Raw genomic sequence first — 13,488 nt, forward strand, 5'->3', positions numbered from 1 at the left:
TTCGCCGTTTTATGTTGAAAACGTTTCCGTGTAAACGGCCCTGTGTGTGTGTGTGTGTGTGTGTGTGTGTGTGTGTGTGTGTGTGTGTATACATGTACAAGTTATCTTGTGGGTGTTTGTATATGTTTCTGCGTGCATGTAGCGATGTATATGTATCTCTGATAATAGAAATACAAAAGAAAATCGCTTCTGTTGCACCCTTCATTGCCTTTAGTTTCTTGGCATTTGTGTTGTTGTCTCCTGACTAGATCCTTGCTTGTGTTGTATTAACTGTCAGATGTCCGTCTCTTTGGATAAAAGCGTCTGTTAAATGAAATTCTAACATTGTAACATAGTAACACGTATGTCTTATTTCCACCTGGGTGTCTGCATGTCTCCCCTCTCGCCCAGAAAATGATCCAAGCTGCAGTTGCTAAGGAAGAGCAGCAGAGCTTTGTCAAGCTGCAAGAGCAGACCAAGAAGAATCTGGAACAAGAGATTCACAACTACCGGGAAGAGACGGAGAGACAACGCAAGACCATCCAGCAGCTGGAAAAGAACCGCAACCGTCACATCAACGAGACCAGCAGCCTCATGCAGAAGGCAGGTCCCACACGCCCTCATTCATATAGCTGAGTAACGGTACAATAATTCATGGTTGAGGTTTTTTTATTCATCTGACTGTGATGCATGCTGGGAAGGCTTAACTACATTGAGGCATTTCAAGCAGCATGATGTAAGTAGTAACAAAAAAACTTTTGTATTGTTTTCTTTGGAAAGGTCGCACTTTGAATCAGCTTGACCCCATCTTCCTCTCCTTTGGGTAGTAATAGTAGATTTATGTTAAAAAAAAAACTTCACCCATCTGCTACTAGAATAGGCTAAAACAAACACATTTAGCGGGCAATGTCTTGGAATTAAAAAATATATCGTGGGAAGTTCCCTGAGTATCTACAACCTCATGTCTGTGAAGACATCATTGTATTTCATTAAATACATAGAAGTCTCAGTTTAGATTTAGATGTTTGTCAGAATGTACATCCTTGACTGTTGTTGACATTCATTCTCATGTGGTCCTGAAAGACATTTTTATGTTCACTTACAGATGATATTAGCTGGACAATTGTTTCATGTGAAAAAACATGAAATATTTGAAATCTGTTTGTTGGAAATTCTTTCAGTAGTTACAAATTCATCCTCCTGGGTAAACTAACATAAGTTATCCACATTTTGTTTTCACAAAGTTGAATATTATTATTATTATTATTCTTAGTTTTAATGTAGCTCAATTCTTATGGAGAATCTTGTTTGTGTTGAATATTTTGTGGAATATATGCATTTTCTCTCTATTGTTACTCCACACACGCACACACACACGCACAGCAATTGTCCATTGTATCCGGTGATGACCATCTTCTCCTAATTGTGAGTCCTTTGGTGGCTGAATAGTCTGATCCTGGATGCACAGTTGCAGTTGTAGCCCGGGCATCATGTAAAAGTTGTGCTTTGGGGTGGGGGGGCAGGGGTGGCTTTGCAAACGCTGGCTGGGCATGCGAATGACATGCCCAAGCCACCTGAGTCAATGGTGGTTTAGGATAGACTCCACGCTGCAAATGCCTGCCCGTTCCAACACCTAGCGCTTCAGCTCGTTGGCAATAAGTGCTGCTCTGCGTTGAGGTCTGTCTGTACCATGGCTGATGTCCAAGAGTGTCCTTATGTTTCATGCTGCAGTTTTTAGTGGTTTAGTGTGTGCTTTTCAACCACATAGTGGAATGGCCCGGCAGGTGCAGTTTCCTGCCCAGGCACAGTGTTGAGTGGGCAATTTTTGGGCCACTTTTTCTAGGCCGCTCCCCAATTGGGGTGAGCAGTGTGGTCCCTAAATAGGGCTGCTAAGATGCACAGGGGCCTTCCGGAAACAGCTGCCACTCAATCCCAGCTGCTAACAACCGTTGCCCTGTGCAGCTGGCATGCAGAGTTCCAGCTAAGAGCTCCTGGCTTATTCAGACCTGCTCCCATCATTGGATACTCCATCGCCGCCAGACTTTGCGAGGTCGGGGACTCGGGTAGCAGGAGAAGATTCCTGCGCAGAGATGGTTTTTAAAGTGGCATGGGGGGTGCGCTTCTCCCAACGCCGCTGACTTGATTGTAGAGGAGATGATTCCGATGGCAAGGGGGACCACTAGACATCCGGCACCTCCACACAACTGCAGGAGGCTGCCAAATCCAGTTTTTCAGAAACCGCCTCGAAGCAGGTTGGAAGAACGCATGCACCTTCCCTCCAAATACATACTGCTGCACTAGACGCATCACAACACCATGTGGGCAGCCACGCACACACCACACACACCCACACACCCACGCTTTTCCATGGCATATGGGCTAGTATATGTTCTCCCCGTGTCTGCGTGGGTTTCCTCTGGGTGCTTCGGTTTCCTCCCACAGTCCAAAGATGTAGGTCAGGTGAATCGGCCGTACTAAATTGTCCCTGTGTGTGTGTGTGTGTGTGTGTGTGTGTGTCGGCCCCGTGATGGCCTGGCGGCCTGTCCAGGGTGTCTCCACGCCTGCCGCCAAATGACTGCTGGGATAAGCTCCAGCATCCCCTCAACCCTGAGAGCAGGATAAGCGGTTTGGATAATGGATGGATGGATGCTCAACAAAGCTGGAAGATACACATACAGGACATTCACCATACATTTACACACGTTGTTGATGAGGCTGAGAGAACTAGGGAGTAGGCAACTCCATATAAATATAATAGTTTGTCTTGTATGACAGAGCAGCCACACATGTACTGGTGCTTTGTCTAGATTATGAGGTCCAACCCAGACAGTTGTGTTCAGTTTTCCGTGTTCAAGTGATAATTTTCTACATGTTTGTGTCAAATAGATAAATAACAACCTCTCCATACATACAATGAAGCTATTATTGAGTGGATTAAATGTATCAGCAATTGAGTCTGTTTACACACACACACACACACACACACACACTAGAAATTATCATGCATCATGCACCTGAGTGTTCTGCAATCACCTTCTAAAAGGAGTGCGTGCAATTCTTAAAGATGATATTCAAAGCAGTAGCCTGAAGACAGACTTTTTGTTTTACCATAGCAGTAAAGTGTTGTAGCAGGCAACATAAAGACCCTCACCACAAGCATTAATTTGTCATGACACAGTGCTGTTCTGCACTGTCTAATTAGGGTGTGCTGCAGTCCAGCTACACTGATTAATGGCTATATTAGAACTAGCGGTACTGGACCTCTTGTAGTTTTCTCCAGCGCTCTTGTAGCTCACGTTTTTGTAGCAGGGTGGCCAAAGTCACAGAATGATGCCATTTATTGTTTTAATATCTATGTGAGAGCTGTTGTGTGTCAAGTTGAAAAAAAATCACTGTCTATTTTTAACTCAGTTCAGTTCAGCATCAGACTTTATATAGCAAATCCCATCCATTCCGTCTCCTTTCAGTGCCTTTTTTTTCTTTTCTTTTTGCATAAGTTACCCAGGTGCAGTATCGACAGTAGCTGTTCTACTGAACTTCCTGCCAAACGTTAACTTTAATATGGCTGACTGTCTGCTGTTTCTGCTCATTAATCTGCCGCTGCCTCTGTCATTATAGTGCAAACTTTGATTTGTAACTGTCATTTTGTCTAAATCAAAAATCCCGGTGATTTGTTTTAGTTTAAATGTTTGACATCCCGGCGGCATGGTGGTGCAGAGGTTAGTGCGGTCGCCTCACAGCAAGAAGGTTCTGGGTTCGAGCCCTGGGGTAGTCCAACCTTGGGGGTCGTCCCGGGTCGTCCTCTGTGTAGAGTTTGCATGTTCTCCCCGTGTCTGCATGGGTTTCCTCCCACAGTCCAAAGACATGCATGTCAGGTGAATCAGCCATACTAAATTGCCCCTAGGTATGAATGTATGTGTGTGTGTGTGTGTGTGTGTGTGTGTGTGTGTGTGTGTGAGTGTGTATGTCAGCCCTGTGTGGTGGCCTGTCCAGGGTGTCTCCCCACCTGCCGCCCAATGACTGCTGGGATAGGCTTCAGCATCCCCGCGACCCTGACAGCAGGATAAGCGGACCGGATAATGGATGGATGTTTGACATCCCAAGGTAACCATGAAAGCGAAGGCTTCCTGAGGTTAGTTAATATTATCCTTCCCCTAATACAGCCACAGTGACGATGGTTGAAAAGTGATATCAGTGTTTTCCAATATTGGAATTATTTGGGTGTTAAGTGGCCAGGGTGTGGCCTGCACTCATGGCAGACAATTAGCAATCAGTGTTCTTTAAATCACTGCTGCTACTTGGAAGTGTCAGGCAAACAAGCCTAGGTTGAAAGAAGGCTAGAGTGAACAAAGGTAAGCGTGACTTTTTCAAGCCAAGTCATCTGTATTTTGTGTACCTAGTATAGACTATATGGGTCCTTCGCATTCCTGTCCTTTCCTCTTCCCGGGGCTGGCATAGATGTTGGGTCACTCCTAGGCGCTGTGACCCTACCAATCTCATCTATCCCACTCTCTCCACTCACGTTGAGTAAGTGGTGACGGGAGGGCTCTGGAATTGCCAGTCTGCGGTGCCGAAAGCTGAGTTTATCCCAGGCTACGCATCCTTGCTCTCCCTCAACTTTCTTGCTCTAACTGAGACCTGGATCATGCCAGAGAACACTGCCACACCCACAGCTCTGTCTGATGTGTTCTCTTTTTCTCGCACTCCCAGAGCTGGGAGCTGGGGTGGTGGTACTGGCCTGCTAATCTCCCTGAAATGGAAATACTCTCTTGTTTCCATTCCACAATTTTCTCCGCCCTCTTTTGAATTTCATGCTGTTACTGTCTCTTATCCAGTCAAACTCACCATTGTCGTTGTGTACCGCCCACCAGGCCCCCCTGGTGAGTTTCTGGAGGAGCTTGACACACTTGTCTCGCACTTCCCTGTTGATGGCTCTGCACTTATCCCTCTCGGTGACTTCAACATCCACACTAACAAGCTAGATCCTCTTCTCTCTTTCCTCTCCTCCTTTGACCTTCACCTCTCACCCTCTCCTCCTACCCACAAGGCCGGCAACCAGCTGGACCTTATCTTTACTAACTAGACACTGTCCTATTTCCAATCTCTCTGTTACTCCCCTCCAGCTATCTTAACACTATTTCATGTCCTACTCTCTCTCCCTCTCTTCTCCCCCCTCAGCCCCTCCCCCTACCCACATGATTTCCACCTGAAGACACCTCCGCTCTCTCTCCGCCACTGATCTTTCTTCCTCTGTTACCTCTATCCTCCCTACACCTGAATCTTGCTCTCTCCTACCCCCTGACACTGCTACTGATCTTCTTCTCTCTACCCTCTCCTCTCCTTTGGACAATCTCTGGCCCCTCACCTCCAGGCCTGCATGCCCAACTCCACCTGCCCCTTGGCTGACCAACTCAGTATGTACTGACAGACGGAGCCTGAGAGTGGCAGAGCGCAAATGGAGAAAAGTCAAACTCCCAGAGGACCTTCTCAACTTCCAAACTCTTCTTTCCACTTTCTCCTCCTCCCTGTCTGCTGCTAAGGCTGCCTTCTATTGCTGTAAAATCCTATCCTCTGCCTCTAATCCTAAGAAACTCTTTGAAACCTTCTCTACACTTCTTCAACCCCCACCTCCTCCTCCTACTTCCTCCCTTCTCCCTGATGACTTCGCTAACTTCTTTGACAAGAAGGTAAATGACATCAGATCCTCCTTTTTTCACCACCCGGTTAGTGCTGCTTGCACTAGCCCACCCTCTGCACCCTCCCTCACCTCTCCACGTCCCACCCTATCCCACCTCGCTCCCTTCTCCCCCGACAAGGTTCTAAACCTCATCACATCCAGTCGCCCCACCACATGCTCCCTTGACCTGGTCCCCTCCCCTCTTCTTCAGTCTATAGCACCTGAACTCCTTCCCTATCTAATCCACCTCATCAACACCTCCCTCCAGGCAGGATGCTTTCCATCTGCCTTCAAGACTGCTAGAGTCACCCCCTTCTCAAGAAACCATCACTTAACCCCTCTGATGTCCAAAACTACAGACCGGTTTCCCTTCTACCCTTTCTATCCAAAACTTTCGAACGTTCTGTCTTTAATCAACTTTCTTTGTACCTCCACCAGAACAATCCCCTGGACCCCAACCAGTCTGGGTTCAGGGTGGGTCACTCGACAGAGATGGCCCTCCTTGCAGAGACAGAATCGCTGCACTCTGCGAGAGCAAACTCTCTCCTCTGTCCTGATACTCCTGGACCTGTCAGCTGCGTTCAACACAGTGAACCACCAGATCCTCCTCTCTACCCTCGAGGGACTGGGTGTCACAGGCTCTGCACTCTCAATGTTTGCAACCTACCTGACGGGTCGCTCCTACCAGGTGACATGGAGGGGATCTGTGTTGGAGCCTTGCAGACTGACTACAGGCGTTCTACAGGCTTTGGTTCTGGCTCCTCTCCTTTTCTCGCTGTACACAACATCCCTTGGTTCTGTTATTCGCTCACATGACTTCTCTTACCCATTGTTATACCGATGACACCCAGCTGATCTTGTCCTTTCCTCCCTCTGACACACAAGTAGAGACACGCATTGCTGCGTGCTTGACTTACATCTCGGTGTGGATAGCGACACACCACCTGAAGCTCAATCTGGACAAGACAGAGCTGATGTTCCTCTCGGGGAATGTTTGCCCACACCAAGACCTGGCCGTCACCATTGACAACACCATGGTTACGCCAACTCGGACTGTGAGGAATCTGGTTGTGATCCTGAAACGTTGCATCGGTTGCTCGCTCCTGCAGATTTCTCCTCTATAACATCAGGAGGATTTGCCCATTCCTCACCAACGAGATGGCACAGGTGCTCATCCAGGCCCTGGTCATCTCCTGGCTGGACTACGACAACTCCCTCCTTGCTGGCGCCCCGGCATCGGCCATCAGACCTCTGGAGCTTGTTCAGAAAGCTGCAGCTCGTCTGGTGTTCAACCGCCCAAGTTCTCCCACACAACTCCCCTTCTCATGTCCCTACACTGGCTCCCAGTAGTTGCTCGCATCCAGTTTAAGACTCTGGTGCTAGCCTACAGGGCAGTGAAAGGAACAGCTCCTTCCTATCTCCAGGCCATGGTCAGGCCCTACACCCCCGCCCGACCACTTCACTCTGCTGCCTCGGGACGCCTGGTTGCCCCATCGCTCAGAGGCCCCTGCTGCTGATCGACCTTGTCACGGCTCTTTTCTGTCCTGGCCCCACAGTGGTGGAATGAACTCCCCACTGATGTCAGGACAGCGGTGTCGCTGCCCATCTTTTGGCGCAGGTTGAAAACTCACCTCTTTAAGAACTACTACCCTGTTACTTGTTCTTAGCACTTATTGTATTCACTCATTTAAAAAAAAAAATCTCTTTCTTGCACTTTTACTTTAGTACTGGTTTTGCTCTTAGATGCTTGTTTAGATGCACTTATGACCTTTGATGATTAGTAGTTCTCCTGATTTTCTACATTAAATGCACTTATTGTAAGTCGCTTTGGATAAAAGCGTCGGCTAAATGACTGTAATGTAATATATATATATATATATATATTTTTTTGTACTGATGAGGTCTACATTGCTAAAAAAAAAAAATGTTGGCCCCCATGAATATTTCCTGTTTTTCTATGAAATCCGCTGCCACCAGCACACAAAACAGACTCAAACATGCGTGCGCACAGGTGTGTGTATGTCCACGGCTAATCTCGCTAGCAGTGGATCTATCAGACTGCATTTTTTTGTGAACAGTTAGGACTGTATAATCAAGTATCTCTTGTGATTGCGGTGATTCAAAACCTTTGAATAACATTTGTACTTGCTACCGCCGCTCCCTCTCTTCATTTATTCTTTTGCTCGCTTGACCAATGCTACTCTGTCACTGCCCGATCTAAGTCAACCATGCGTGTGCTTGCACGACTCACATCTGCAGTTTACTCGGATCGGACAGCAGCATAATCAAAAGTTATTAAAATAATTTTGATAATCCAAAAAAATGCTAAAGTTATAAAGAAACAATTTCTGTTACACTTATTTATTTATTTTTTGTACACTAACAAGCCGTACTTTGTATCAAATTAGACAAAAACTAGAACTAACATTTGGTCTAACCCTAACCCTATTCTTATTTTCATAGTATAATAAAGCTGGGTAAACAGTTTATGTTTGTACATGCACGACTCACATCTACAGTTGACTCAGATTGGGCAGCGACAAGAATATGCAACACTTCCTGTTTTGACTACAACCCAGAGGAAGTTGTGGTTGCACTTTATTTTATGGTACACTAATAAGAAGTAAAAAGCCATACTTAGGATCAAATTAGTGAAAACTAGAAATAATATATTCTTTATTAGACTGTAAACAAACTCCGTTATACACTAATTAGACACCATATTCTATGCTGTAATTAGAAACCGCATGTAATGCCATATTAGACCCAAAATACACTATACTTAGACACTATTATTTTAACGTCACGTCAAGTACAAACTGGCCAACATGGACTCGGCAGACTCCGACTCTCTGCGGGTGTTATGTCCCTGAAAAAAGGGGTGAAATAATCAATAAAGTGATAAGACGGGTGTTTCCTCGATGAGTATTTTATTGGAATCAGTTCTTCACAAATATGTAACAATTTACAAAATAACGTAGCTACAGGTAAGTAGAGAAGTGAGATAGTAACACACTGTATTTTAACAAAAACAGTTGTGGCTCAGTAACTCATAAAATTCATCAAAACTCACTAAAGTGCATGCCCTTTGGACTTAGAAATGCCCCAGCTGTTTTTCAGGCGCTGGTCAATGATGTCGTCTGAGACATGCTCAACTTATTTGTGTTTGTCTATTTGGATGATATCCTCATCTTTTTCCTCAACGAAGAGACCCACATTCACCATGTTCAGTGTGTCCTCCAGCGCCTCCTCGATCATCAATATCCTTCCTTGGGTTAATTCTTTTTTCTCCCCAATTGTATTCGGCCAATTACCTCACTCTTCTGAGCCGTCCTGGTTGCTGCTCCACCCCCTCTGCTGATCCGGGGAAGGCTGCAGACTGCCCACATGCCTCCTCCGATACATGTGGAGTCGCCAGCTGCTTCTTTTCACCAGATATTGAGGAGTTTTGCCAGGGGGACATAGCGCATGGGAGGATCATGCACCCAACCGACTAGAGGAGGCGCTAACACAGCGACCAGGACACACACATGCATCCGGCTTCCCACCCGCAGACACTACCAATTGTGTCTGTAGGGATGCCTGACCAAGCCGGAGGTAACATGGGGATTCAAACCGGTGAGCCCTGTGTTGTTAGGTGACAGACTAGACCGCCACGCTACCCGGACGCCCAGGGAGTTCATTATTTCTGAGGGGAGAATTCAAATAGGTTGTTTGCATATGATGTCATTAACTACAGTTGGAGGGCATGCAGTGATTTTCTACATAGGAAGCACTGTCACCAACTTTCGAAATACCTATGTTTGGCATCATTAACTGAGAAACCACAAGGAGTTTTTATTGAGTACCAAAAGTTGTTGGTCACAAGGGTGAAAAAAAATTCAAGAACTTGACCGAAACGCAGGAATTACTTTCTGTTTATACCTTTCTGTCATAATACCGTCTAAACTAGCACGGTTCGGGCTAAACTAGCTCCATCTCGTCCATTCTGCTTTTCACTTCCTGCCCTCCATCTGAATCTCGCGTGTCATCCGAATCACGTGCCTGCAAACAAGCTATAGACCTAGCTAAAGCTAGTGCTGTCTCGGTGTGGCCCATTTCGGGCAACCGCAAGTGCGCTTTTTGGGTTTTGCAAATTTCTGCCGAAGATTCATTAGGAACGTTAGTACTGTGGCTGCCCCGTTGCATACTAACCTCTCCCAGTGTGACGTTTCTGTGGAACATATCCACAGAAAACTTTTACTTTAGATTTCTGCTACTTTTGAAGTAGCGACCAGATGTGATTGGTTTCTAATTAGAGTATAATACTGTCTAAGTATATTGTAACGACCACAGATAAATAGGCTCGCTAACCCTTGCCTAACGGATTGGACCCTATAGTTGACTAGTTGGTGCAGTCGCCCCTGGTGCGGGTGACCCGGGTTCGTGTCCCAGATGTGGCGGTTCCCAGCTGCCCCTCCGTATTTGCTACATTGGTGTCAGAAGTGGGATGGTGAGGCCATCGGAACTGCGTGCTCCCCGAGGTGTGAGGGAGCTGATATGCTGAAGCGCGGGGACGCGCTTCCCGAAGGAGGGGGGGATAGTGTAATGATCACAGATAAATAGACTCACTATTCCTTGGCTAACGGGTCGGACCCTTTAGTTGACTGGTTGACGTAGTCGCCCATGGTGCCGGAGACCCGGGTTTGCGTCCCGGCTGCCCCTTGAATTTGCTACATTGGTGTCAGAAGTTGGATGGTGAGTCCATCGGAAGTGCGTGCTCCGAGACGTGTGAGGGAGCTGATATGCTGAAGCACGGGGACGCCCTTCCCAAAGGAGTGGGATAGTGTAACAACCACGGATGACTAGACTCGCTAAACGGGTCGGACCCTTTAGTCGACTGGTTAACGTAGTCACCCGTGGTGCGGGAGATCCGGGTTCACGTCCCGCCTGTGACGGTTCCCGGCTGCCCCCGGAATTCACTACAATATTATGAAAATGAAAATAGGGTTAGGTTAGACCAAAATCCCAGAAAGTTGAATCAGTTCCTCTGCACACAACGTTTAGCGGGAGAAACATTTCATAAGTCATCTAAGTAACTTTGTCAGTCTCTGATGAAGACTGAGACTGACGAAGTTAGATGAGTGATAAAACGTTTATCCCACTAAACGTTGTGTCCAGATGAACTCATTCACCTTTCTATGATTTTGTTACCTGGATTATTGACCATGCATCAAGACAGTTAGACCAACATGGTTGCATAGCAAACCTTTTCTTTTTGGAAAGTACAAGTTCGTAATAGACTTGGTCACATTCGTGCAAGAGTCCCCCTAGGAGGCTGCTCATCCACAGACTGAGAGGCAAAACTTCTTTATTAGGTAGATTTCTTGGCTTGAGCGCTGCCATATTAATTTTTTTCCCCCATAATCCCCATTCAATAGAATTGGGGGCTGCGCAAAAGTCTTGTAATGGCAGAAAAAACACTGGTTTTTCTGTCTGTGTGTGCAAGAATCTGTCTGCTGTTTTTTTTTTAATGCATATATTTCTTTTTTTAAAACAAATGGCAACAGAATCTTTGACAGTATTTTTAAATAAGGCTCATGCAACAGTTTTCCTTTCAAGAGCCTAACAACTGACTGAAGGAATTCAGTCCATTTTTTCTCAACTGTTGCTACAAAATAAATTCTTCACCTTTTTTTTTTAACAGACATTGTAAGACTTTCTTAAATATTGTGTTAAAAAAAAAACTCCAAGGCAGAATCAAAATTATAACAGGGCTCTGCAATATTGCCAACAGACCCCCCCCAACCAAATCAAAGAAACCTAGCAAAAAATACTCACACACCATCCCCACTACAACCCACTCCACACACCACACCATTCAACCAAAATCCAACATCACCCTCCCTCCCTCCCCAATCACAAAAGTGCTCCTCTCCACAAATCCACTAATAAACTCCTCTTCACTAACATAACTATACAACATATTAACATCTCTTTCCATTATACTTTTAAAAACATTCCACACCCCAGCTTTCCTCTTTTCATATTGGGTTATATTCCTCCTTAGATTTACACCAAACCTTGTATGGTTTAAAACACAATTTAATAAATTCACATTACATCCTCTCACTTCACCAGTCACCCCAAACAATCACAATTCTCTCCATTCCATTCTCTCAACAAACTCACCACTCTAACATCTACTTATTAATTCCTTCATTTTCATCATGTATCCCTCCAGCTCACAACATTGAACAAACTCATGCATAAATGTTTCCTCTCCCACACCACACACTTCACATTCTTTCTTCACATTCACATCATACTTACTAATTATTACATTATTGAACACCCTGTTGTGTCTTCATAAAAAAAAAAAAATTCTCACATTCAACTGTTCCACTTCACTCTGTTTCCTCCATAATCCTCCCTACATCCATCTCATTCATAACCCTCTCCCACACTTTCTCCGCAGCCGGTCTTCTCACTTCTTCCCCTCTTAAACATCTATACATCAATCTCGTTTTCACATATCAGACTCACTCTCCTCTCTCCTCCCACATACATTTCTATCTCTCCTTCTCATCCAACACAGCCTCTCTCTCAATCATACTGACCCATTCTCTTGGCATCCTCCCTTTGATCTTTCCCATCATCCTCTCCGCTGTTCCCAACCACATTTCATCACCCCTTCCCCTCACTTCATCTACCAGTACCTGTGCCCTTATAAACCCTGGTACATACTCATATACTAGATCACTTATCTTTCTAAACCCTGCTCTCCAAATCACCCTGTTATAAATTGTGTTCCCCTCAAATGTGATTTTTGGATTTAAAAACGCTGGTTGTTCCCACATCTGCTTCACATTCTTACATTCATACTGCACACATTTTACAAATTCTCCCCACACTCCCAGCACCTCCTTGTAAAACTCAAGACACTCCACTCAGCATACCTTTCTTCATTTGCAGATACACCCCACTCTTCCCACACCCACCACATTTATAAATTGCCTTCCTTAAAAACACCTACCATATATGATCCCTCTTGTTTCTTAAATATCTAACCATCATTTTCACCCCAAGTGCTTTCTTTTTCACCCCTAAATTGATTAACTTCAACCCACCATCTTCATACTCGATTTCCATCACCTCCCTTGCTATCCTAACTCCCTTCCCATCCCACAGAAACTCACCATTCTTTCCGCCTCCTTCAACACTCTCTCAGGCACATCCAAAACATTCATTACATACATAACTGTACTCATAACTAATCCATTTACAACCACCATCTTCACTTTCAGCTTCAACCCTCCAACCCTCCAAGTTTCCAAAACCCTAACATCTTCCTAATTCTATTCATTATCTCTTTGTGCTGTATATCGCTCCCTTCCTTATCCTCAATCCCTAAATTCACACATAACACCCTGAAATAATACTTCTTCTCTTTTAATCCTATTCCCAAATCTTCTCTACCTGCCCCTATATACATAACTTCTGACTTATCTATATTTACTTTAGCTCCTGATGCCCTAACATACAGCTCCAAACTATCTAATACCTCAACTACACTTTCCTTGTCCCTTACTGTAACTGTCATGTCATCTGCATATTGATAAACTAAACTCTCTTGCCCTCGTGTCTGTGAATGTTCTCATTCATCCAGGTCATGGTTATCCAAATGAATTGAATCGAGTGAAACTGGACTTGGTATATATCCGTGAGATGTTTCGCCTCTCATCCAAGAGGCTTCATCAGTTCGTGCCTTTCTGACTAGACCAAGCTAGTCTGACTGGCTGGTGATGAAACTCAGATATTTATTCTCTTTGGAGTTGTTATCAGAGCTAACG

At 45.2% G+C, this 13,488-nt stretch overlaps 1 protein-coding gene across 1 annotated transcript in view; it reads left to right on the top strand.

Moving 5' to 3' along the window:
• The window catches only part of cfap58 (cilia and flagella associated protein 58), a 191,483-nt gene that overhangs the window by 12,661 nt on the left and 165,334 nt on the right, over positions 1-13,488 (top strand). Inside the window, exon 9 of the mRNA XM_056280568.1 lies at positions 391-582. Within this exon, the coding sequence (XP_056136543.1) occupies positions 391-582 (192 nt within the window). The remainder of the gene's footprint in view (positions 1-390; positions 583-13,488) is intronic.

Source organism: Lampris incognitus, chromosome 5 (genome assembly GCF_029633865.1).
Source record: "Lampris incognitus isolate fLamInc1 chromosome 5, fLamInc1.hap2, whole genome shotgun sequence".
NCBI lineage: Eukaryota > Metazoa > Chordata > Actinopteri > Lampriformes > Lampridae > Lampris > Lampris incognitus.